Source organism: Gallinula chloropus, assembly GCF_964237585.1.
Source record: "Gallinula chloropus genome assembly, chromosome: 3".
NCBI lineage: Eukaryota > Metazoa > Chordata > Aves > Gruiformes > Rallidae > Gallinula > Gallinula chloropus.
Window position 1 is genome coordinate 107,857,232 of NC_140087.1, and position 23,640 is coordinate 107,880,871.

A 23,640-nucleotide genomic window follows, 5' to 3' on the forward strand; every position below is an offset into this window, starting at 1 on the left:
TTGTATATAAACAACATCAGAGTCCAGCAGCGAAGTAAACACTTGGCATAGAGAGAGAGGTAGAGAGAGAAAGAGGGGAGAGAGGGAAGGGAAAAGGAAAGGAGGGAAGGGAGTTAATTAAAAAAAAAAGATTTTCCTATTTCTCCTCACTTTGTCCAACAAGAAGGACAGATTTGTTTAACAACTGTTATTACTAGACTTGTCTCTTAGATGGTAAATGGGTCAGCTGTGTGAGGAGCCCAGTGTAAAGATGATCTCAGTTTTGCTCCCATCCAAACGAATACTGCTTCTGGGCTTTAGTGATGGGTGATGATGTTAAAGTAGAACACTTTGTGGGTAAACAGAATTAAGGTACACAAGTGAAATTTGCCATAAAAGTGGCAATTACAACCAAATTGGAAAAAAAGCTTTGAAGATTTGTTGTCAGATAAGCATCAGAATTCTGGAATTACTAAAGCTACATCTCAATGTCAGTAACAAGTGACTTTCGAATGAATTAGTACTGCCAGCATGATGCCATGTGACTGAAAATAGTAAGCACAGATCTGTATCTTAAAAGGAGACAGAGGACAGTTACCAAACTTTCTGTGACTCAGTAGCATACCATATTTAAAAGCATATTTCTAGCAAATGACAAAGGGAAGAAAAACAGGAATGAGTTTAGATGTGTATCACACCAGCTACCATAGCTATAAAATATTGGCAAAAAAGTGCAACTGATCTCGTTTGCCTTTTGCACAGCAAAGAATCTGATATGGTAAGGCTGGAGTTAATGGGAATTATTAAGGGAATTTCCCATGTGCTTTCTTTGTAGGAGATCCATCTGTAAAACACTCCAGAGGGTATGGTACTATTCCTGAATTACAAAGAACTGGCTATAGGTAGGGCAGCAAGGCCTTATAGTGCGAAAGCCAGGACTGTGCTGATGATGCTGGCTGTTTACACAGCTTCAGAAGACATCAATAGAGAGACAAGGTTGGGATATTGTGCGGAAGTTCTGATCATCTCCATGATGGGAATGACAGAAGTAGGATATAATTCAATGGTACAGTCTATAGAGGGATGTGCCCTAGGGGACTCAGAAGAAACCCTGATATAATGTGGGAAGTGATTATTTGGAAACAGATGAGGAGAAATACTTAAGGCTTCCATTAGTTGATGGAAATATGGAATTAAAAAGGGCGAATGGTATTGTAAAATTTAACAAAGATACTCCAGTAAGATATGGTCAGGGAAATACCTAGTAAAACAATTGCTGTAACGTAAATAATTCTGTTCATCTGCATTGACCATCTGTTCTGCTCTGGTGAGAGCCCACTGGCAGTACTGCATCCAGCTTTGAGGTCCCAAGTACAAGAGGGACATGGAGCTGTTGGAGCAAGTCCAGAGGAGGCCACAAAGTTAATCAGAGAGATGGAACACCTCTGCCTTGAAGACAAGCTGAGAGAGTTGGGCTTGTTCAGCCTGGAGAGGGCTCCAGGGAGACCATACTGCAGCCCTTACCTGCAGGGGCTCACAGGAAAGCTGAAGAGCATCTGCTTATCAGGGAGTGTAAGGATAGAACAAGGGAGAATGGGTTTAAACTTAAAAAGGGGAGATTTAGATGAGATATTAAGAATAAGTTCTTCCCTGTGAGGGTGGTGAGGCCCTAGCACAGGCTGCCCAGAGAAGCTGTAGCTGCCTCTCCCCCTCACTGGCAGTGCCTAAGGCCAAGTTGGATGGGGCTTTGGGCAACCTGGGCTAGTGGAGGGTGCCCTTGCCCATGGAAGGGGGTGGGAACAGGATGGGCTTTGAGGTCCCTGCTACTCCAAACTGTTCCATTATTCTCTGAAGGAGAGGAACTGAAACTGGGAGTTGGGCTGAGATAAAGGAGCAAGCCTGTTTTCTGTGAGGTGACTTGAATAACTCTATTTGCCAAGTCCAGCAGAGGGGTGACTGAGAATATAGTGGTGTGTGTAGATAGAGCAAAGAAGTCCACACTAAGGAGACTGGCAGAAGTATACATGGATGTAAACTAAACACAAATAGATGAGAATTAAGAGCGTTTCCAAACATAAATGATGGAGGTTTGGTACAACCTTCGTCTGAGTAAAGGGACCAAGAGAAAGGGCGGTATGATGTGGTGACTGGCATCAGAGTGTCTGGAGTCAGGAGCTCTCAACATTGTTTTCAGTTGTTTCTGTGTCTCTGGACATAACAGTTTGTAAGAAGCACAGTGTGGTCTGGACGAAAGTGAAACCAAAGTATTTCATGACCAGTTAAAGACTTTGTGGACATTGCGTTTTTGTTGAAAACCCACAGTGACTATAATAAAAACCAGCACAGTTTGGACATGAGCAAAGTGGCTGATTTTCCTTGCTGAAAGAAAATAACCTGGAGGTATTTCTTTGTGGACCATTAAATGTCCTGTTTGACCCGGTGTACAGTATTTGCTCTGGATGCTTAAGAGAAGAGACAGACCCTCTTTTTTATTTCCTAGCATGGAGATACTCAGTATAAGGAAATCCTACCTTTGTCCAAGGGAGTTTGAAGCAGAATTCTACTCCTTAGGAAGCTGTCAAGGGAGTGGGGATGCCTGAAGTGGGAGAAAGGGGAAATTCTTCCTTGAGTTGAAGCTGTTGCCCTGCACAAAGGCACCAAGTTCATTGGGTCAGCAAGGAGGAGCATGAGAATTGTGGCCTCCCACCCTGGGAACCAGTGTGCTCCCTTGGGAGATGTGTCCCCATCCTTCTCCGTCTGGACAAAATCAAAGTGGTAATAGGAAGGACTGAGCGTGGCTTGCCTCAAAACAGCCTCTGCTAAGGGGTCTCTGCTACTGAAGTAAATGCTCTGATCATTGAACTGCTGGTAACTACAGACTTTCCATCAACAGTTTATCCCCTCCTTTATTTTGTTTCCAGCCAAAACTATTCAACAAATTTGAAGCAAAATAGTTTAGACATGACTGAAACAACATTTTCCAGGGCATTAACTATTAAAATAACTAATAAATAATACAGCTTTCACTAGTACCAGTTTTTAAATCTATGCTGCTTTTCCACCTAAATTAAAACACATTTTTATCTTTTCTTAAGAGTTCAACCCATCTACTCAGCCAGGGTAATAAATCAGGGCTTATTAGTGATGCTGTTCAGGGGCACACAAGGCCTATTATAGCACTTAAAACTAATGTCTATTGCTTCAGCTTACCAATTTTTTCCTCTCCTTGCAGCTCCTTTCAAGCAGTCAGTTCCAACTGCTGCTCCCCGTAGGAGGGGGGTTCTTCGCTATTAAGTTTTCATTCTTTTCTAATCATCTAGTTTAGAATAAAAAATAAGTACTTTTGTCACTGAGCATACCACAAACTTGCTGATTGAGTAAATAGATTATGCCATGCCACAAGGCACAAGCTAAACCATAGGAAACAAACAAAAAGGATACATCTAGCTGGAGTTGATGAAAGCGTAGGAAATGTTACAGTAAAACAGGATTCCAGCTTTGAACCAAGTGCTGGATCTCAAGCTGCCTGTGGAGTGGCAGCATGAAGAGAAATTTCACTACAGAAAAGAACAAAATTTGTTTTTTTCAGAATTTTCTGAGCAGCTATCCAGGACCCACCACCCCCAACAGGTATCCCAGGCATCTGCAAGGTCTGCAGTGAGTTGGCTGGGGCTGCCACAGCCCAGAGACCCTGATCTTCCAAGACCTGGAAGTCCTTGAACTTGGGCTGCCAAAAGACTTGTTTGGCTCGTGTCTGATGTGCTGGAAGGAAAGCAGCAGCTAGGGATCTCGAGGCAAGCCATTTGCTTTCCACCAAATCAGAATTTCATGGTGGAAAAATACTCAACCAGAAGTATCCTGGTCAGCTCACTTGGACCTTGTGGCACACCAGCCTTAGAGTCACATGGTGCCACATCGGTAGCTTCCAAATACTTTCCCATGGTGAGCAGCCCTCTGATAAATTCTTTGCAGTATTTTCAGTTTGATGCTGAGTGTAATTTGCAACGTCAGAAGCCCGAGGTGGCGGTTTGGCGACTCATCCACCAGTGGAAAGATGATGGCAGACATCCCTCTAGTGGCCCCGCAGCCTGGGGGAAGCCGGCGAGCAGCCTGGCGAGCACACGCCTGTGTGCTCATCTACATGGTTTGGTCTTTGCATGCAGTCAGCATGGGACTGGGACCACCTGGCATAAATGGGTAAGAAAGGTGGGTAACTTCTTCTTCTCCCTCTGCTGAAGTTGCCCTTGAATCTCTGCAGCAGTTCAGGCAGTTTAGAGTGTTTGTTGCAGGATGTACCTGTTTCAGTTCCTCTCTGGCCACTGTAAAAATAAAGATGTCCTGGGAGATGAAAAAGGGGTGAGGAAAGGGTTAAACCTATCTCTAGGCTTTTTAAAATGTCGGAGTATTTAACCTGTAGAGGGAACGATTTTGTCATAGTTGAAAAATAATGTAAGTTATACTGAAGATTAATCAGAAGTTTCATATTTTCCTGTCTCATAAAGTAAGCCTGACAGGATACCAAAGTTAAAAAAACCAAACCTGACCCCAGGTTATAAACATAATGAGCATTGATTTGTACAATTTGGCTTCTCAATAGAAATTGTCAACAAGATGCTAATTTTTATTATGTGTTTGGAACATTTAATTTATTCTGCCATTAAATTTCTTAAAGGACACACAGTAAAGACTGAGAGGATCAGTGAGTCCTGGGGCAGCATCTTTGAAGGCAACAGACAGTCTTCCAGTGCTGACTTCAGAGAGGACACTCTCCTGGGGCACCTGGGAGGACCTAGCACTGTCCGTGATTGCTGACTGCTTCCCCAGGCACAGCAGAAGTCCAAGGACTGCCCTTGTTGTTGCTGGGGTTTCTAGGATGAGTGTCCTGTGGAGGGTGCTGGGACAGCTGGGACAAATGCTCTTAGGGGGTCGCTGGACTGATGGGGATTTGGAAACAACATCAAGGTAGGGATCAAGGACCCCTTTTTGACCTGAGGAATGACTCATCCAGAGGCAGCAAGCTGCTTGCTGGCAGCGTGATGGGGCAATTGGCAGCGTGATGGGGTGATGAAAGGATGTATGGGTTTATATGGAAGTAAAACTGTCCTTAGAGGACAGCCTGCACTAAGAATCTCTGTATATGGAAACAGAAACTCCCAAGTCTCATCCTCCTGATAATCATAGTAATTTCCCTTGGGAATCCATTATTATTTTTAAATAGAGACTTACCTCTATAAAATATGGAAGTGTAACAATTCAGTTCCAGGTGTAATTTATCCAGCTTACTTGTGCCCATTCCAGAGCCACCATTTGCTGCCAGTAAAGCACAGGGCTGAATCACCATTTCTAGTTGAACCTCAATTTTGTTAAACTGCTCAGAAGCAATTACTCGAATGAACAGACACCCTCCTGAGCAGCTTTTGATTTCAAAGGTGATAAAAGAACTTTATAACTGGCTTTTTTTCCCTCCCTTTACAGCTGTATCATTTTATCTCCAAATCATAAACGCCATTCTGCAGGCTTCCCTCCCTGTCTCACAAAAATAGCTCCCACTTGTCAATCTAAGAAATGGTTGATTAGCATAAAGTCAGCAGAGGGACCATGAATGCCTGAGAAGTTTTCAGGCAACATCTATGTAAACAATTATTGTTGTCTTGTTTTCATTTCTAGGCAACAGATCCTCAGAGACACAGACACAGCAGACAATATCTGGACAGCCTTCCAGCCCCTTCTGTCCAACTGTAACAGTCTGTATTTTCTCCACATATAAAGGAACAGTATTTTACAGGCTGGGAATAAAGGATATTTTCACATGGAAGATACTTGTTTTTAAGAATCTGTTAAGTGATCATTGAATATCACAAATTTAATTCCTTTTTGACCACAAGTAGATTCCTGAGCTTCAATCTGCAGTTAATTTTTAATACACTCTGGAGTCTTTCAGACTGGAAGAAACACACAATTAGTTAATAAATGTACAGTGATCCATGTTTTCCTTTTGCGTTATTTGGTGGCTCAGGGCTGTCAGTGGTTATGAAACTTTCCAAACAAATCAAAACCACCGATCTGTGCACTGAGACTGCCAACCTACGGGTCAACTTTGGCAGTTCAAAGACTTGACATTTCTATTTATCCATTTATTCTGTTATTTAAGAAAAATTAGCAATTAAGACTTGGTTGATTTCAGAAGAGAAGCAACACTAATGTTTTTGCAGTATTTTGCTTTTACTTTACAACCTCTAATCACACGATCCTGCAGTTCTTGAGGTAAATCTCTGTATTTCCCTCATGAATATTCACTGAGGATGGGATAATTTTGTATCATTTCACAGCTACCTTGTTTAACCTGCTGCTGAATAAGGGCAGAAACCATCATCTCTATTAGCTTCTCACACGTTTGAAGACTCTGCACACACTGCTGGGCAGTTACAGTTGAATCACTCTCTAACATCAGGGGGATTTTTGCAATAATAAATTATTTCTCAGACAGAACTAAAGCATTACCAGGGTTGCTGATGAGCACATTGCTTGGTAAAATGTCTCTCTGGTGACTTGTAAATCATGGTTCTTTGCTCCCAGCTATGAATTCTGTGCAACCTGCTTTAGCATAAGGGGTAGAGGCAGTGCGTGGATCCTGTTTCCTGTTTTTGTAGGTGTTTTAGGGATGGTGAAGAGTAAGTTTTAGTTTCACAGATAGCCACTGGAGAGTTTGGTTCCATCCTTGAGTACCCAGCTAACAGAGGAGTGTACTCAGCATTACTCAGAGTACTTTCACAGATGCAGTTTGGTCAGGAAGAAACAGTCAGAATGTTCAGGAGTTTCTCCAGACCAGGGGATAGAAGCTCATTCACTCATTCCACGTAACAGCTTATTCTGGACACTTCTGAAAGACACAGGCAGAGTACAACCTAGCAGATGAGAACATCACAAGACAGTCTCACCACAGTTTGCAGAAATGCCAACGTTAGAGATACTGTGTGCTCTCCTTTTCAAAATCACATCGATGCCTTCCCTCCTCCAACCCCATGCTAAAAGTACCACCTGCAATATTTAGCTGGATATATTTCCTACAGGTACCTGTGTTCAAGAACTTTTTGCCTGCTTGCAAAGAAAATGAAGAGGTAAGTAGCTGCCTGCAGACAGCTACTGCTGCAAATAATGGAGGGAATTTTCCTCGTTGCTGGTGTTTCTGGATCCAGAATTCTTCTGCTGGATCCCAGCTGTTTTGGTCACACCTAATCTCAGCCAGAAATCTCAAACTGCAGACAAGACTGTGTCAGCTTCAACCCTTACTGTTAATTACTGGTATCATTAACACTGATCCTATTGACCTTGTTTTACTCTTCAGGTTTGCAGGTATTTGCTTCTTAAGTTGTGCTTAAAGGTCTGAGCCCATCTCCAATTTGCAGCCCCTATTAAAACTTTATTATCCAAATAAACTTGGAAATGTTTTTACTCGACTTTGGACTTTTATTTTGACAGATGAGAACTTTTATTTTCACATTTGGAAATGAACTCTTCTAATGTTGAGGTCACAGTTTATGCACACAAATGTTATCCTAGGTTAAGGAGACAGCAAGTCTTTCAACAATTCGTGTGCCTTGTAATTAAGAGATATATAAAAACAGGTTTTCCCTTTCTGAAATTGCTGAAACTTTGTCTGATCTGACACTCTCCAAATTTGCAAGAACCACCTCATCAATTTTTGTTCCATGACATGCACTTTGGCTGCATGTTAGAGAGAAGCAACAACTACTGCCATAACCTGTTCCTGATGTTTTTATGGTTATAGATGGGGGAAAAAAACAAACAAAAAAAGTTTATTAGAAAATGACAGCTGCAACACCGAAACTGTCTGGTAAAGATCAGTATTACATCATCTGAAAGCAGTTCTGTGCAGGATTTGCATTAGAATCTAGAAAAGACTGAATGCAAAACCATTCTAGGAAGTTGAATGGTTCCTTGTAGATTTTTACATCTCATAAGTTTTCATGTGAAGTGCTGAGTTTTCCTTTTGAAGAAGGACGCTATTAAGTGTTAGAGGCCTAATAAAACTCCATAAAAAGCCGACTATGTACTGAGCTGCTATCTTTTGTGTGAGCTGTGGCAACTTCTAGAATTGCCTCCTGCAGCCCCTTCACCTAATCCAGGTGTGCTTACAACTGCTCATTGGATCACATGCAAGAAGCTCCTGTGAACCAACATAGAAGTGGAGGTTGTCTACTGTACAGCTGTGACAGCACAGCTACAGCCCTCAGGTCACCTGCCACAAGCACAGTGGGATAGAAGGAAGGGATGAGAAACACAGGGAGAATCTGGCTTCTCTTTCTCTCCATACGCTGTGTGTTTTACAAACAAATATCCCCATCCTTCAGTAAACATCTATGCGAGAAGCCTCCCATAGATATATATAAGCCGTGCGCAGCCAAGTGTAATTGATGTGCCTTTAGCCTCCACACACTTCTCACAAATTACCGTTGGCAGATCAGAAGTGGAACCAAAAATAGCAGATTCCTGTTCCGGATAAACACACTTAAACCCCAGCACGGTGCCAGCACCAGCCTATACACCAAGATCCTAGAACACACGAGGGTTTAACTCCTGCTACTCGGCACCACCAGCCGACGCTCTGGCAAGCTGGCTAACTTCACCAATGAAAATTACATGGGCTGATGTGAGTTTTGAAATTGGAATAATTTAATTATGCTTATAAATGAGGCTCTTCACACACAACAAAAAGATTATTCAAAATGAAAGAATTTGCAGTCTTTTAAGTGCTTTCCAAGCGATAATAATTTAAAGCAATCTTCTCCTTTACAAATCACATTATTTAAAAACTGCAGTTCACTTCTGAAAGCTCCGACGAGACATTTCCCATACCAAATAAAGGCTGACTGGCAACTGTGGCATTTGTTCCAGTTACAGAGTCAGCAAACCCAGGCTGCTTTATAATTATGGATCCTGGCCGGTGGTATCACTAACACATTTGGACGCTCAGCCATTCTTACTGAAGGAGAGACAAAAACACTATTAGAGCTTTTTAATTTATTACAGGCAGAGTCCTGAAATAGCCAAGGGAAGTACTTACACGTAGAAGTAAGTTGAAAATGGACAGATAATCGACTCAACAAAAATACTTTGATCTCAATAACCTTTCAGGAAAACCCCCAAGCATTATTCTACAAATTCAGAGTAAGGTCCTATCACATTTACTTTTTAAGTGAGCTAGTAGCTTGTGTTTAAAGTCAGCATCACCCAGGGACTTTTCCTCAGGCGCAAGACTGACCTTTGCAGCTAGTGGGTGTACTGAGCTTATACTGCACCTTGTTTTCCAGTATCGCAAGTGGGTAATAGTGCAAGTATCCAAGTAGTAACAGCGAAGTGGTTTAATCCTCAGAAGTCCATTTGTTCCAGTGAAGGTGCACTATTAAAATAATAAATGTATTTCAGAAAAGAATTATAACTGTCATAATATATCTTCTCCCATTGCACTATGGTAATTGTTTAGCTAGCAGTTAAAAATAACCTCTACAGCTAGAAAACCTGCACAGAGGGAGGAGGAACAGAATTACAAGACTTGTTCAGAATGAAAAATCCTCATGTTTCAATTAAATAAAGCAAGTCCTGCTTTCGAAGACAGACTTCCTGAATGTTTATAACAGTTATTCTGTAATAGTATACTTCCTGACTCCACAGCTCAACACTCTGAGACGTCATGCAACAAAATCCCACCCTAACACACAGCATTCAGGAAGTTTTCACAGCTCTCATAGGAAACATCAACCCAAGGTGTGGAAGCCATCTGAGGGAAATCTATACTTCCCTCAGGCACAGACCCCTCTCCCCACCAAAACAGAACGGCAACGTACCAAAATCAAAGCGCAAGTTCACTATCTGAAGAGAAATCTGAAGAAGGACAACATTTCTGTCGAAAAACATTTCTTAAAATAACAGCTTCACTGGAAAAGCACTATTTATACTGCAAACTATGTATGAAAGGTACATTCACTTTAGTTTTATTATTTTAACAGCTCAGATGGGAGTTTGCATTTTATAGAGATGTAAAAAAATAGCCTCCAACACTGAAGTCCTATATTCTGGAGCTGGAAGTTGGTAACCTGTACACAAGAACTCAACATCACTGACATGAGTATGCCATTGGTGTATTTCCCCATTTACATAGTATAAGACTACATGTTTTGCAGAACTAGTGAACCTCGTAGTAAAGCGGATTAACTCTCAATATGAATTTAGGTATATTTAAGCTCTTCAGCATCAACTGTCTTACCTTACTTGTATTCATTAGTAGAATATAGGGCATTTAATTTCACAGCATCTGTCTGAATTAGCAGTAGAGTTGCTGGTTAAAATATTCAGTTTATTCATTTTGTTCTCATTTGTCACTAGATGGATAGCTGTTGATGTGGTATGATTGGGAGCACTTTGGAATCCTATTTAACACCAAGCCAACCAACCCACCCTCCCCACACAGAAAACCATGCTTTCAGGGCTGGAGCAAAATGAGCCCTAGGATGGCATTGGTATGATGACAGTTCATTCATTTAAAAAACGCAGAATCAAAATTCTGAAGCTTCATTTTACCAATACTAAAGATGGACAAATACAGATATAGTTCTAAAAAATTTTATGTATTTCTACAAGCTGAAGCCAGAGAGATCACAGTACTAGGCTAAAGCTATGAACTTAAATACATAAACTTCAGAAATGGGAAGCGACCAATTTAAATAATTGATCATGATGTTTCTTCTGAAAACTGCAGTACTGTGGCATCACAAAAATCAGATCTAACTGTAGGTGCCAACACCACATAAAATACTTCAAATTTTCACATCAGGTTCAATGTTTGCAGGTATCCCAACAAAGATAACCCAACGTGTCTCATTAGACTGACCGTTTAGACTATTTCATATTTTTATAAGCTTATTTTATTTTCTTTGCTGTACAAAGGCAGAAATGCAATCCATCTCAATAAATCTACATCAGTAACTAGACAGACATAATACAGATATATACAAAAAGCCAAATTTAACTTCAGTGTTGATACCATATTTCATGCAGAGCTGGATGCAAACAATGCAAACAGCATCTACATAGTGTAAGGCATAACTCTAATGATATTTACATCTTGTTTCTGATCACAAAAGCTTCCAATACACATCAGTACTTTGTCAGAATCAGAATATACTGAGTTGGAATGGACTTATAAGGGATTATGTTACATTTGTGTTTGACAATCCTGCTTTGTAGTAGTGCACCCTCACAACTGAAAAGTGCATTTCTTTACTATATACATTCTCAGAAGGATCATGGATCATTCCATAAAGTTTCCAATTCTTCAGTTTTCAATTAAGTTATCAATTGCATATGCTTTCTGCCAATTAAAATTATTTCATAAGCTAAAACACCATTTTCCCAAGGCTCTGTAGACTGCATGCAATTATAAAAACAAAGTTCCTAAAATTGTCTTTTGACTTGGGAAGATAAGCAATCATGTAAAAACCCGTGACCAAACCACAGCTGTTTTAAATTTAAAACACTTTGGAACATTTCAGGTTAGTAAGTTTGAAGACCCAAGCAGCTTTGGAAATGCTTTAAACCACAGATATTTACATTCCATATTAGATTTTTGAGTTGTAATCAATCTGTCATCTCAGGTGGTTTGGTTTTTTTCTTCCCCCGGAGATCTCACTTTGAAAGTAAAAGAAAAAAAGAAAAAGATACTGTCATTGTAGGAGAGAGTTCCGAGCCATTTTGCCAACAACATACGGTAAAAAAAGAAAGGGCTAAGATTAAAAACTCAACTCTTCCCCTCAACTATAGAGCAGCAATGCTAAAAATAATTTCTCTTTTGTGTTCTGAGCTCCTGCAATTCCCGCCACATTTATTTTAAACCATAACATCCTGCAGTACAAAGTAGCTGTTGAGAAACTATATTCCAGCCAATCTTCTTGTAGGAGATCTAAATACTACTTCTGCCTGCCCTCCCTTCGACAGAGCAGTAACACACACAAGCAGCACTCTCTTGGGAGACAGTACCAACTCTCGTGCTGGCTATTTCGGCTGAGCTGCTGGACTCTGCAGTGAGGCAGCTGAAAACTGACACACACTGGTCCTTCCGCAGGGCCCAACTCAGACAGGAAACCAGTAGCAAGCAAAGGAAGGAAAGGGTCAGGGAACAAGAGTGCCTTGCTATGTGTGCACGTGCCTGACTCTCTGACCTCCTGCTGTTGTGAGGTAACACAGCAGCACTAACATTTCTTTCAGGCATTTCCTATACTCCCACACATCTTAGCCCACAAACTATGTCCAGAAAATTATACTTGTACAGTAGTTATCAGAATGGTATAACAACCTTTTAGAAAAAAACAAACCAAAATCAAACACAAGGATAGAAATGTAACTACCTTCATCAGGAGGAACTGATGGCTCAGTTTCAGAAGCAACAGTATCTATATCTATATCTGTATCTTCAAAAGTTTTGGCACCTGGCTTCTGTTCCATCTCACACAGATACACATTAATGGGTCCTTTTGTGCTTTTCACGTGTACTTCTATACAATCCTGTAAAACAGTGACTTGCATATAAAGCAAAGAACAAATCTTACACACCAGGTATCTATTTTTGCACATATTTTAAAGCCAATAGATTAAAAATGGAATAAAAACAGGAATTACAAACTATGACTATCACATAGATCTGTAGGAAAACTATTAAGCACCATTAAGCTAACAAGGTTCCATTTTTTTATGAACATGCACCTAATGAATCTTCAGACTTTTTGCTGGCCTTTTAAAACATGACTGAGATTTACTAAACATTTACTAAGAGTAACAAAATTTAAAACTTAGCAAGTCAATGCTTTGTATCAGAAAACAAATCAAAGCACAGCACACCTTTAATAATATGGCAAAGAAAAAAAATCACATTACTTTTACTGTTTTCCTTCAGCAGGCATCAATCTGTAAGGCAGAGAGGCGCAATGGGAAGATTCTCTTCTAAGTACAGTTATTAAAATCCTGCTTTCTTTTGCTTAAGGAAGCCTCTGAAATATTTTTTCATTTCCAGAGGATGAGTGCCAGCTCCTTTTACTAGTGAAACCACTGGAGATCTATGCAGTGAATCCAAGTCCTTTGGTTCTATTGACACATCATCTCCTTTTCTTACAATATCACCCCCCTTTCTGTGCACACAAGACAAATTTGATGACTACACAATTAAGAACATTATAAAAATGCACATGCAAAAGTAAAACAGAATTAAAGCTCGAGTTTGCTGATGATACTATACATGGAAGAGTGGATGATACACCAGAAGGCTGCACTACCATTCAGCAAGATCTGGACAGGCTGAAAAGCTGTGCGGAAAGGAACCTAATGAAATTCAGTAAGGGAAGCTGAAGTTCTCCAGCATGAGAGCTGGGTATGTTTAACCTAGAGATGACAAAACTGAGAAGGGATCTCATCAACACTTATAAATACCTAAAGGGCAGGTGTCAAGAGGAAGGGGCCAGACTCTTTTCAGTGGCATCCAGCCACAGAACAAGGGGCAATGGGCCGAAACTAGAACACAGGATGTTCATGCAAAAAACCCTTCCCTCTGAAGACAACGGAGCTCTGGGACAGGCTGCCTAAAGAGGTTGTGGAGTCTCCTTCTCTGGAGATATTAAAAATTCACCTTGACATCACTCTACACAACATCTCTAGGTGATCCTGCTTTGGCAGGGGTTTGGACTAGGTGATATTCCCAGATCACTACCAACCCCTGCCATTCTGTGACTTCATTTTTCAACTTAACCTTACTTCCAGTATTTCCTCTCTTTTACAGCACTACTTTAAACAGTGTGTTCACAGTACACAGTCCTAGATGCAGGTACAGTGTGACTGGGTGCAAAAGGCAAAGCTACAGCTCTCCTCTGTGACATAGATGGGAGGATGCATGTTGCACAATGAGATGAGGACAGGGCACAGCACCCCACCTCCAAGAAAAATCCATCTTGACATGATCTAGTAGAGTGCCATAATGTTTTATCAAGTATACTGTGTGTTTCATACTTTTGTACCATATTAATAACTGTCTACTTGTTAAAAAGACAACACTTACATGCTCTTAACAGCATTATTAAATCATGCCTATTGTTTCATTTGGTTAGATTTACCTTCTGTGTAGTTTTTAGTATATAGACAATACCACCTTTTTGGAAGTTTCATTATCCGAGTAATTATAAAACAAACTGGTTGTGGTAATAAGTAACATATTACTGCAGTTCCATTCTCTAGCAAAACCAAATTATTAAAGCTTTGAAATATTTATTGTTTAATAGTTTAGGTAAACAAAAATGACCCTGAAAAGTAAATTTCTTTTACTATTATCCCCACAGTATTATTTAGTGGATCATGAGAACAATGAAGTACCAGTATGTGCTACAACAAAGAAATTGGAAGTTAATTACTGACTGCTGCTGTAAAAATCAAATTTGAGAACTTTTGTTCCCTTAAGACAGAAATGTATAAAACTTACTTCTGTAGGACCTGGTATTTCCAATTGGGTTTCCTCTGGAGCTTTGATTGCGATCACAATCTGTTCTTGAAATGCCTGAATGCTACGGATGTCTTGATATGTCACATAAGCTAGTGTATACATTGGTCAAGGATTCTGTAAAGTAATTTGCTACCAGGCAGAAGCAAAAAGTATGATAAGACATGGTGGAGCAGAATATTAACTTAAGAATGGTAAATGGTTCAGCTGGGGTTACTTTAATACTAGTTCTGTAAAATTAAGTATTAGCTAACAAGCAGAAAAGTTTTAGGGTTTTTTATTTCTAGTAAGGAAAAAGCTTTTGAAAAATACATTCAGTATTAAAAAACTAAGCACATCTGACAGTTTTCACAAATGCTGTTCCAAGTCTACAAAGCAGAGAAAATACTGCCTTTGAGAAACTACCTTTTTGTTTTCTAATAACTATACATCTAAATAACTTCCTGGAAAACTATATTATTATTTTCTTAACAGTAACAGGTAAGATGTAATGAAAAGTTTTCCTGATGTACAGAAAATGGGCCCATTTCATTTGAGCACAGATGTTTAACATTCTCATAGACAAGGGAACTAAGTAATACCTTATTGTAACCCAAAGCCAAAATCCAATGTTTATGTCATATTAAAATAAATCTCTTTTCTATTATTAAAAGCCCTGCAAAAGATAAGACTGCACTGGAACCTCTCCCAAAAGAGAGAATACTGTTAGGACACAATCAACATACTTATTGTTGATTATACCTCCTTGGCAACAGGCCACCGGGACTCTGCTTTGGGTCCTCTTTCTCATCTTACTAAGCAACTCAATGTCACTGTTAGGTCAAGACCTGCCCCTGAAACTACTTTACTCTGTAACGGATAGAGCAAGATGACCGTTGGGGTACAAAGACTACTGCCCCACTTCCACTCCTCTGCAGTAGCAGGTGATACATGTAGCATGCCCCTGAGAACAGGATAGATTGTGCTAAGCAGAAACACAACTACTATACACAGATATAAAATAACAAGTAAAGTACCTGTTACAAAACTCATTACCAAGTGTTAATGCCTACCTGTAGTATCAGCCTACACCTATAACTAGATATCCAAGTACTTAAAACTAAAACCATGTATTAAAGTAATGCAAGAATTAAAAGGATATTTTGCATTTTCTTTGTCACCTGTTAGTTCAAATAACTGATGAGAACAATCCTTGATTAGTTCATCCAGAGCTTCTTCCATGGCTGACAAGTCAGAAATTTCATCTTTAAGGTTTTGCGGATCTGATGGTTTTCCAACAATTTGGTCAATACTGGAACCTCTAGAAGAATATGAACATTGTCTAGTATGTTGATATAAAAAAGAGCCTGTTTATTGAACACAAAGTCTACTAATGGAAAACTACTAACAGGAAATCTGGCATCCTATACTAACATAGGCTTCATTACGCTTGTGCACTTGATACTTGTTAATAAGCAAGTAATTCAGCCTAAGAATACAGAAGAACTTAAAATCTTTTTACCTATTAAAAGTAATTCAATATGCCTAGAAGTACTTTCAAAGTTATACACATTACTCAACATTGTGTTTTATTGTTTCAGAAAGTAGAAGTTTCAAAGCCAACTCACAGCCACTGGATAACATTCTTAGATCTCTTCTGAATTAAGTGGATTCCATCCAACACATTGGTGATGTCATACACTCTTCGTTTTCGTACTCCAAGAGTTGTAGCTACTTCATTTAAATCAAGGATACCATCTGGAGCTCTTTTGACAAGATCCATGAATTTTTGAGTCAAATGAACCAAGGATGCATCAAATCGAGGCTTTTTGGCTTTCAGAGATTCTGTAAAGTTTTGATAGAATATTTAAGGTAAACTACTACAAGACAGTAATATGTTCCTTACAAAAGCAATAGCAACGAAGTCTCAATGAAGAGAAAAGTCTGAAAACACTGCAATTATTAATGCTGACATTGCAATGGCATCATACAATGGTATCATATAAAGTCTATTAACTACACAGACCTTCATTTGTTTGCAATGAATGTATCTTAATAGAATGCATGCTCTGGTGGTTTGACACTGGCTGGAGGCCAGATGCCCACCACAGTCATTCTATCACTCCCCTTTTCATCTGGACAGGGAAGAAAACATATATTGAGAGGCTTAAGAGTCCAGATAAGGACAGGGAGAGATTATTGCTCAATTAGTGTCACAGGCAAAAGTGACTCAACACAGAATTTAAAAAAATCCACCTGATTTATTACACTACACACACAGAAACCAGATCTTAAAACACCTTCCCCCACCCCTCCCTTCTTCCCAGGCTCAACTCTTTTCATTATTTCTCTCCCTTCCCACTGCCATCCTCAGGCATCACAGGGGAAGACAGGGATGAAGGTTTTTGTTAGTTCCTCACAAGTTGTCTTCCTTCTTGAGGGTGGGGGAGTGGGATAGGATTTTTCACACTCTTCCTCAGCTCCATCATGGGGTCCCACACACAGGAGACAGTCCTCCATGAGCTTCTCCAGCATTGAATCCTTTCCCGCAGGGCTTCAGCTCTTCACTAACTGCCCCCATATGGGTCCCTTTTATGGGGTGCAGGCCTTCAGGCCCAGACTGTTCCAGCTTGGTCCCCAACAAGACCCCCTCAACAAACCTGCTCTGGTGTGGGCCCCTTTCTCTCTCTTTCCACAGGCCACAGGTCCTGCCAAGAACTTGCTCTAATGTGGGCTTCCCACTGGGTCACAACATCCTTCATTTGTTTCTACCTGCTCCACCTTGGGGTCCTCCATGAGCTGCAGGTGGGATCTCTACTCATGATCTTCTTCCACAGGCTGCAGGGGGACAACCATCTCCACAATGGTTCTCTCCATGGGCTGCAGGGGAATCTCTCCTCTGGCACTTGGAGTGCCTCCTCCTGGCCCTTCTTCACTGACCTTGGTGTCTGCAGTTTCTTACATCTTCTCACTCCCTTCTCTGGCAGTAAAAAGCCACTACTTGCATGATTTTTTTGCCTTCTTAAATATGTTACCACAGAGGTGCTATATGACTATCACTGATTGGCTTGGCCTTGATCAGCAGCGGGTCTGTCCTTGAGCCAGATGGTATTCACTATGTTGCACATAGGGGAAGCTTCTAGCTGCTTCTTGCAGAAGCCACCCTGCAGCCCCACTTCCACCGCCAAAACCTTACCACACAAACCCACAACACATGCACCTTCATGTTCTCAACATTCATGACTTCAGACTGCTAGTACACATATTAGCAGTTAAGCATATGTTCTGTAGGACACGACCTCATTCATATACCTGAGGACAGGCCAATGAAACCTTTGGTTAACTACAGATAGCGTCAGGGCACTGACAGAGTCAGCTCTATCATCTGCTGCATGACACTATATAAAAATATCTTTTTTGCACCCTTTTGGCTCAGATTCACTGGCTGATTTCCTACATGACATTAAGGCACTGTTCAGGAATTAGCTTAGTTTCAAGGACTGTTTCAGCCTGGCTACAACTAACCTGTTCTGAAGTGCAAGAAATTAATACATGTACAAATTCTGGTCGTATTATTTGGCCTTGGGGCAAAAGAACTGGTGATGAGTTTAATTTACTACTGCAACAAAGACCTACATACACAGGACACTACAGGTTTAAGAGAGATCTCTGTGCTACATGTATCCATTACCAGCTTACTGGCAGAAACAACAGAAAAACTGCTTAACTTTAAATTATTAAAAAGTATGTATTTTTAAAGCACAAAAATACATGGTACACATGCACTGATCTGATGCTAATCAATGAAATACTGACAAATCCTGCTGTTACTTGTCTTCTCTCTCTCCTGCAAAGCAAACCAGATATTTCATATCTCAAACTGTGTCACCAAGTTGTGACAGTCTAATGCTTCATGAGAACGCACGTGTGTGTGTGAGCAAGGAAACTTCCCAAGGAAACACCATACTTCAAACTTCAGGATTTTGCCCAGGATGAATGAGAACTTTTACTCATAGTATATCACATATATTCTGCAGTGCAAGATTGTGGACTCTCTAACATGAAGTGACAGGTTCAACAACTCCGTTTTGGACTGTGTTACTGTGAGATGTGCAAGACTATTTAATTGGTGAGGAAAAAAAAACCCAAAACAACAATGCAAATTCACTCAAGCTTGTATTTACATTTGTTAATACCAGTTGATAACACAATGTTTGCCAGCATAATGTTCCAGTTTTCTCTAACTTGCTTGTCATACAAGTTATTTTCTTTACAGCAGTGGGAAGGTACACTAGCAGCAGATTTAAAAAGGGAAGACTGAAGAATGTGTTGCTTCATATCTGTTACTTCATTTAGTGTGCAGCATTCCTCCTGTTCTGCCTACATTAGACAGATAATTTCTCGTGTTTACAGCATATACTCAGCATTGTACAAAAAGCATGAAAACTTGAGAATGATCTTCACGTATGGAACACAGCGACTTACTTCGTACAAACTGTACCTCATCATCCACATTAAGGTTGATCATTGGTGGCTGGGGAAAAAAACAAACAAAAAGTAACTGACACAATCTACAAAGGAAGCTTCTCCAGAAGAAATCCCCAAATCAGCTCTAGATGCTACCACTGTCAAAAGTGCTGACAACTCAACAGATACTACAGCAAAGGAGTGTCATTGGATAGAAGGGATTCATGCCCATTAATTCCTATAAGAATTTTCAGCCCTTTATTTCCACACATCTCGCTCTGTCGTGGAAAGCAGCAAACACCAGCGAACTCCCCAGTACGCAGCCAACAGTTACAACACAAACAGACACCTATATAAACTCTACAAGTACAAGCTCCCACTACTCATGCAACAGTTCACATACTGAAGACACACTGCTACGGCTATTATACAGCTTTGCAATTATTTTACAGCAGACTTCCAAACTAGCAGCAAAGTCTACCCTGGTCTAGAAACTGACACGATGAGACTAAGTAAGTACTTCATTCCATTCCTCACCCCAATTTAACAAAAGGAGTCTTTTCAAATTCAGATTCGTTCCAGATGGAAGAGATCAGAGAAGGTCTCTGATCCCAACTCCAAACAGGAACAGCCACTAGATCACAGCAGCTTACTCCACGCTTTACCCAAGTGGATCTTGAAATTTTCAAGGCATGGAGGCTACACCCCCTCTGAAGATCCCATTCCACTGCTTGCACATCCTCACAGTGAGAAAGTTTCACTTCACATCAAGTTCAACCTCTCTTTCTCCTTTTGTTTCAATCCACAGCTATTTCCCTTCAACCTCTGACGTGGTTTTACCCCGGCTGAGAGCCGAGATCCACACCGCTGCCTGCTCCTTAAAGGAAAAGAGCAGGGGAAGAGGGAAGCGGGAGGAAAGGGAAGGGAAAGGGAAAAGGAAGGGGCAAATAACCCCAAAATCAAGAAACTGTGGGTTGGTATAAGGATAGTTTACTAAGATAACCGAAAGATACAATATAACAATGCTATCAGGACTTTAGAGCAAAAATATATGAAGCTGTTGATACACAATGCAGTTTCTCACCAAACCACACAACTCAGGCCGTGCCACCCAGAGCCGTCCCAGAACCCGACCGTCCCCCAAGAACCGCGCGTCCTGGAGCCGCCCCTGCATCTCCTCCTGTCAGCCCGCCCCCCCCCCCGATATCCTGGGCAGGACATAATTGGCGTGGAATAGTCTCTTTGGCCAGCCTGGGTCACCTGTCCTGGCTTCGCCCCTCCTTTCTCATGAAGAGCTGAGAAAGTCCTTGACTGTCTGACAGCAACTAAAACCATCAGGGTGTTATCCACACTGCTTTCATTTTAACTCTCAAACACAGCATTCCATCCGCTGTTACAAATGAAGGTAACTCCATCCTGACTAAAACCAGGACAGCCTCCCATCTTGCAGGGCTGTAACATGTCTGCAGTCAACTTGGTGTTAACTTCTCTGCAAGTACTGAAGGGCGGCTGTGGCTTAAGAAGCTCCCTCAGCTATTGTGTGTCCAGATCTGGACACAGTACTCCAGATGGGGCCTCACGAGGGCAGAGTAGAGAGGGACAAGCACCTCACTGTCCCTGCTGGCCACCCCTCTTCTGATGGAGCCCAGGATACCATTGGCCTTCTGAGCTGCAAGGGCACACTGCTGGTTCATGTTAAGTTTCTTATCCACCATGACACCCAGGTCCTTCTCAGTAGGGCATGCAATGTTCTTTTTAGTATTTATTCTCTACAGCCTGTTCCTGATTCCACCTCCTGCCTATCTTCTTTTTATGCCCCTGCCCACTCACCACCATCCCCATTCCCTCCATTGGGTGCACGTATATCTAAAATTTACAACAAATTTATTTGTTTTCATGAGCATTGGGATGCAACGTCCCCATGCGTGTAAACATCCTTACAAACCTTTACCACTCCAGGTCCTCCAATTTTAAAAGCTGCCTTCCTCAAAATTTCAGCTACCTGTTGCCTGAATAAACTGGAGTCCAGGTTCTGTACTCTGCTGCTTGCCTTTCTCATTACACCCATGGTCTTGAACTTCACTATCCCATGGCCATGAGAAGTAGATTAAGGAGAGAAAGGCTCACCCCTGCTTGACTCGTCTAAACACCTACATAATGAAGCTGCACCCAACACCTATAATCATCACCTCCAATAACAAATTTCCAGTTACCAGTCTAAAAAATCACGGAACTTTTTCATAGCTTTAAGACAATCATAGCAAATAACATATTGCCCAATAGTCAAGATTAATAATAATAAGTTTCACAGCATTAAAAGGCCTTTTTTGTTGTTGTTGCTAGCTACCTCATAAAATTACTAGAAGCAACAGTGACAACTGCGTAAAGGATTACCAGAACATCAGAGACGCCCAGACAAGAACAGAATACACAGGTGCTGCGTGTTTTTCTCAAACATAGCAACAACTTGGTTAACTCGGTTAAGAGGCTGTAGGTAACACAACTGCGGTAAGCGGCCCTTTGCAGTCTCACGTCGCTCGCATCAGCCTTCACCGGGCTGCCTGAGGAGAGGCGCGAGGGAGGGAAGCGCCACCACGCCCCTTTCGGGCGCCGCTCTGGCTGCGCCTGCCACACTGGCCCAGCCCGCGGACCTACGGCCGGACGGGCGGAAGGACTTTCGGGAGCCTCCTTAAAACCTCCGGCGGTGGGAGCAACGCATGGCAACGCCGTCCCGCCCTTTCCCCGCGCAGGGGCAACACCTCCCGTCCCTGCCCTCCGCGTCCCTCACTTACACGCAACGTGTCCGGCCGCAGCGGCCTCAGGTGTTCCCACTTGGTCGGGCTGGCCATATTAGCTCGGCCCCTCCGCCTTTCCTCCGGCCCGCCGGCCGCGGCCTAGCGCGGCGGGAGGCCTCCCGCGCCCTGAGGCGAGGCGGCGGAAGGAGAGCGCTCAGAGGCCCTCACGAGGAGCCCGCGGGCCCGCGTCGGAAGAAGGTGCCGCCATCCCCATCTCGCCTCCGGCAGGAGGGGGCGGCAGAAACCCTCCCGCCCTCACCGCCGCCCGCTATGGCCGCCGCTCCCCTCCCCCGCCGCGAGCGGACGGTTGGGCGGGAGAGCGGATCCCCCGACCCGTGCGCACGCGCGCCGCCCCTCGCCCTCCCGCCAGAGCCGCGGCGCGAGCGAAGGGAACGACGACGAACCTGCCCGGCGGCCGGTGGGACGGCCGCTTCCTTTACCCACCGGCCCCCGCGGCCCGGTCACGCCGCCGCCCCGCCCACCCCGGCTTTCCCGCCCTCCTCCAGCCTGTCAGCGGGGACGGGGAGTAGCGCGCCGCTTGCCACCTCCTCCCGTCCCCTCGGCGCAGCGGGCAGGTATCTCCTCAGGGGCGTCCGCTTGCGAACGCCTGGGGGAAGGGGAGGTCTCCGGGCACCGCCGGGTTAGCGTTTCCTCTGCTCTCATCGCCCTCCCGGTGCGGTGGAGGAAAGGATTTGCTCGCCCCCTTCCTCCTTGTGTTGCCGGTGGGATGTAGCCGTAAGGGGAGCTCCCTTAGGCGCTGGAGCGGGCTGAAGTGGGTTAAAGCGAGGGAGTTCTCGCCGCTGTGGTTTCTGCGAGGAGCGGGGTCGGTGTACAGCAGGAGAAAGGAGTCCCCTGCCCAGCCCGCCGTCGGTAAACAGGTGTGAGAACAGTTAGTATTGTTCTCTTGGCAAGTCCGCATCTACCACAACTGCTGGTTTAAAAAGGCTAAAGCTGTGTATGTCACTCAGGGGGGAGACAAGGATGCCATGTCAAGAGAGAGCTAACGAGGAGAGGCTTGTGGGTGGAGGGCTAGTCGTGTTCCTCCAGGGCCAAAGAGGAGCCAGCACAGGTGGGCTGTTTGAACTAAACCTCTCCATTCACATCCCATCAAGGTGTCCCAGATCCCTTCCAAAATCCCATCTTTGTGGCACCTGCCCTTCTACACTTGCTGTAGCCTTTTACAAGCACTGGCTGTTGCCTTGCTCGTTTGTCACCATCAACAGTAATCTCAAAATTTCTGATTCAGTAGGTAACTCCTGCTTGTCAGACAACAACATTTCTTTAAAACACAATTCTTTATCAACTATCTGGCAGTTGATTGCTCTTTATGGCAGTTAATTGACCTCAACCGTATTGTGCAACAGATAAGTCTGCCATGGAGTTCTTTTACTTGAAGAATTTGTCTACTATTATGCTTCCCCCCTACACATTTGCTGGCATTTCCTTCCAGTCACTTTCCCACCCTCAGGGCAGGTGCTCTGTAGAAATGTGAATTTCCTTGGACATTGTGTAAAGCTGCCATGCTGAGGAAGTCAAAGCCAGAAAGACCTTCATTTATGTTCTAATATGCCAGACTAGACAGGTCAAAACCACTATATTATACGAAAAACTTAAGTGAATGCTTTTTAATTTTATAACTGTCTTATTTCAGGTTAGACATTCTCTTGGAACAACTGATGCATCAGATAGAGTAACCAGTTTTCAATTACTTGCATGATAATTGCCCTTCTAGAACTGTGTAGAACTAAGCTGTGTTGTTCTTATGTTGTAATCAATTTATAAGAAAAGAAGGGGGAAATTTTACAGCTCCTCAAAGACATGATGCCTGTGTTTAAGGAGACATGAAGCCTTCAGTTGTGCAGTTAG

At 42.5% G+C, this 23,640-nt stretch overlaps 1 protein-coding gene across 1 annotated transcript; it reads right to left on the reverse strand.

The window, feature by feature from the left end:
- Positions 1–8,687: 8,687 nt before the first annotated feature.
- Positions 8,688–21,963, reverse strand: E2F6 (E2F transcription factor 6). Its single transcript, XM_084262004.1, has 8 exons — positions 21,772–21,963; positions 18,998–19,046; positions 16,141–16,357; positions 15,674–15,833; positions 14,516–14,629; positions 12,402–12,558; positions 11,608–11,685; positions 8,688–9,400 (listed from the first exon to the last, which is right to left on the reverse strand). Exons 1-7 carry the CDS (start codon positions 21,826–21,828, stop codon positions 11,648–11,650), a joined length of 792 nt encoding a protein of 263 aa, XP_084118130.1. The 5' UTR covers positions 21,829–21,963; the 3' UTR covers positions 8,688–9,400; positions 11,608–11,647.
- Positions 21,964–23,640: the final 1,677 nt, after the last annotated feature.

Bases quoted from the DNA above. Each gene is read 5' to 3' on its own strand.
- E2F6 (XM_084262004.1), bottom strand. From the start codon at position 21,828: ATGGCCAGCCCGACCAAGTGGGAACACCTGAGGCCGCTGCGGCCGGAC. The intron at 19,047-21,771 runs GTAAGTGAGGGA...TTTTTTCCCCAG, and splicing joins TGCGGCCGGACACGTTGCGT to CCACCAATGATCAACCTTAA. The intron at 14,630-15,673 runs TATCCTTTTAAT...CCAATGTATACA, and splicing joins GTGACAAAGAAAATGCAAAA to CTAGCTTATGTGACATATCA.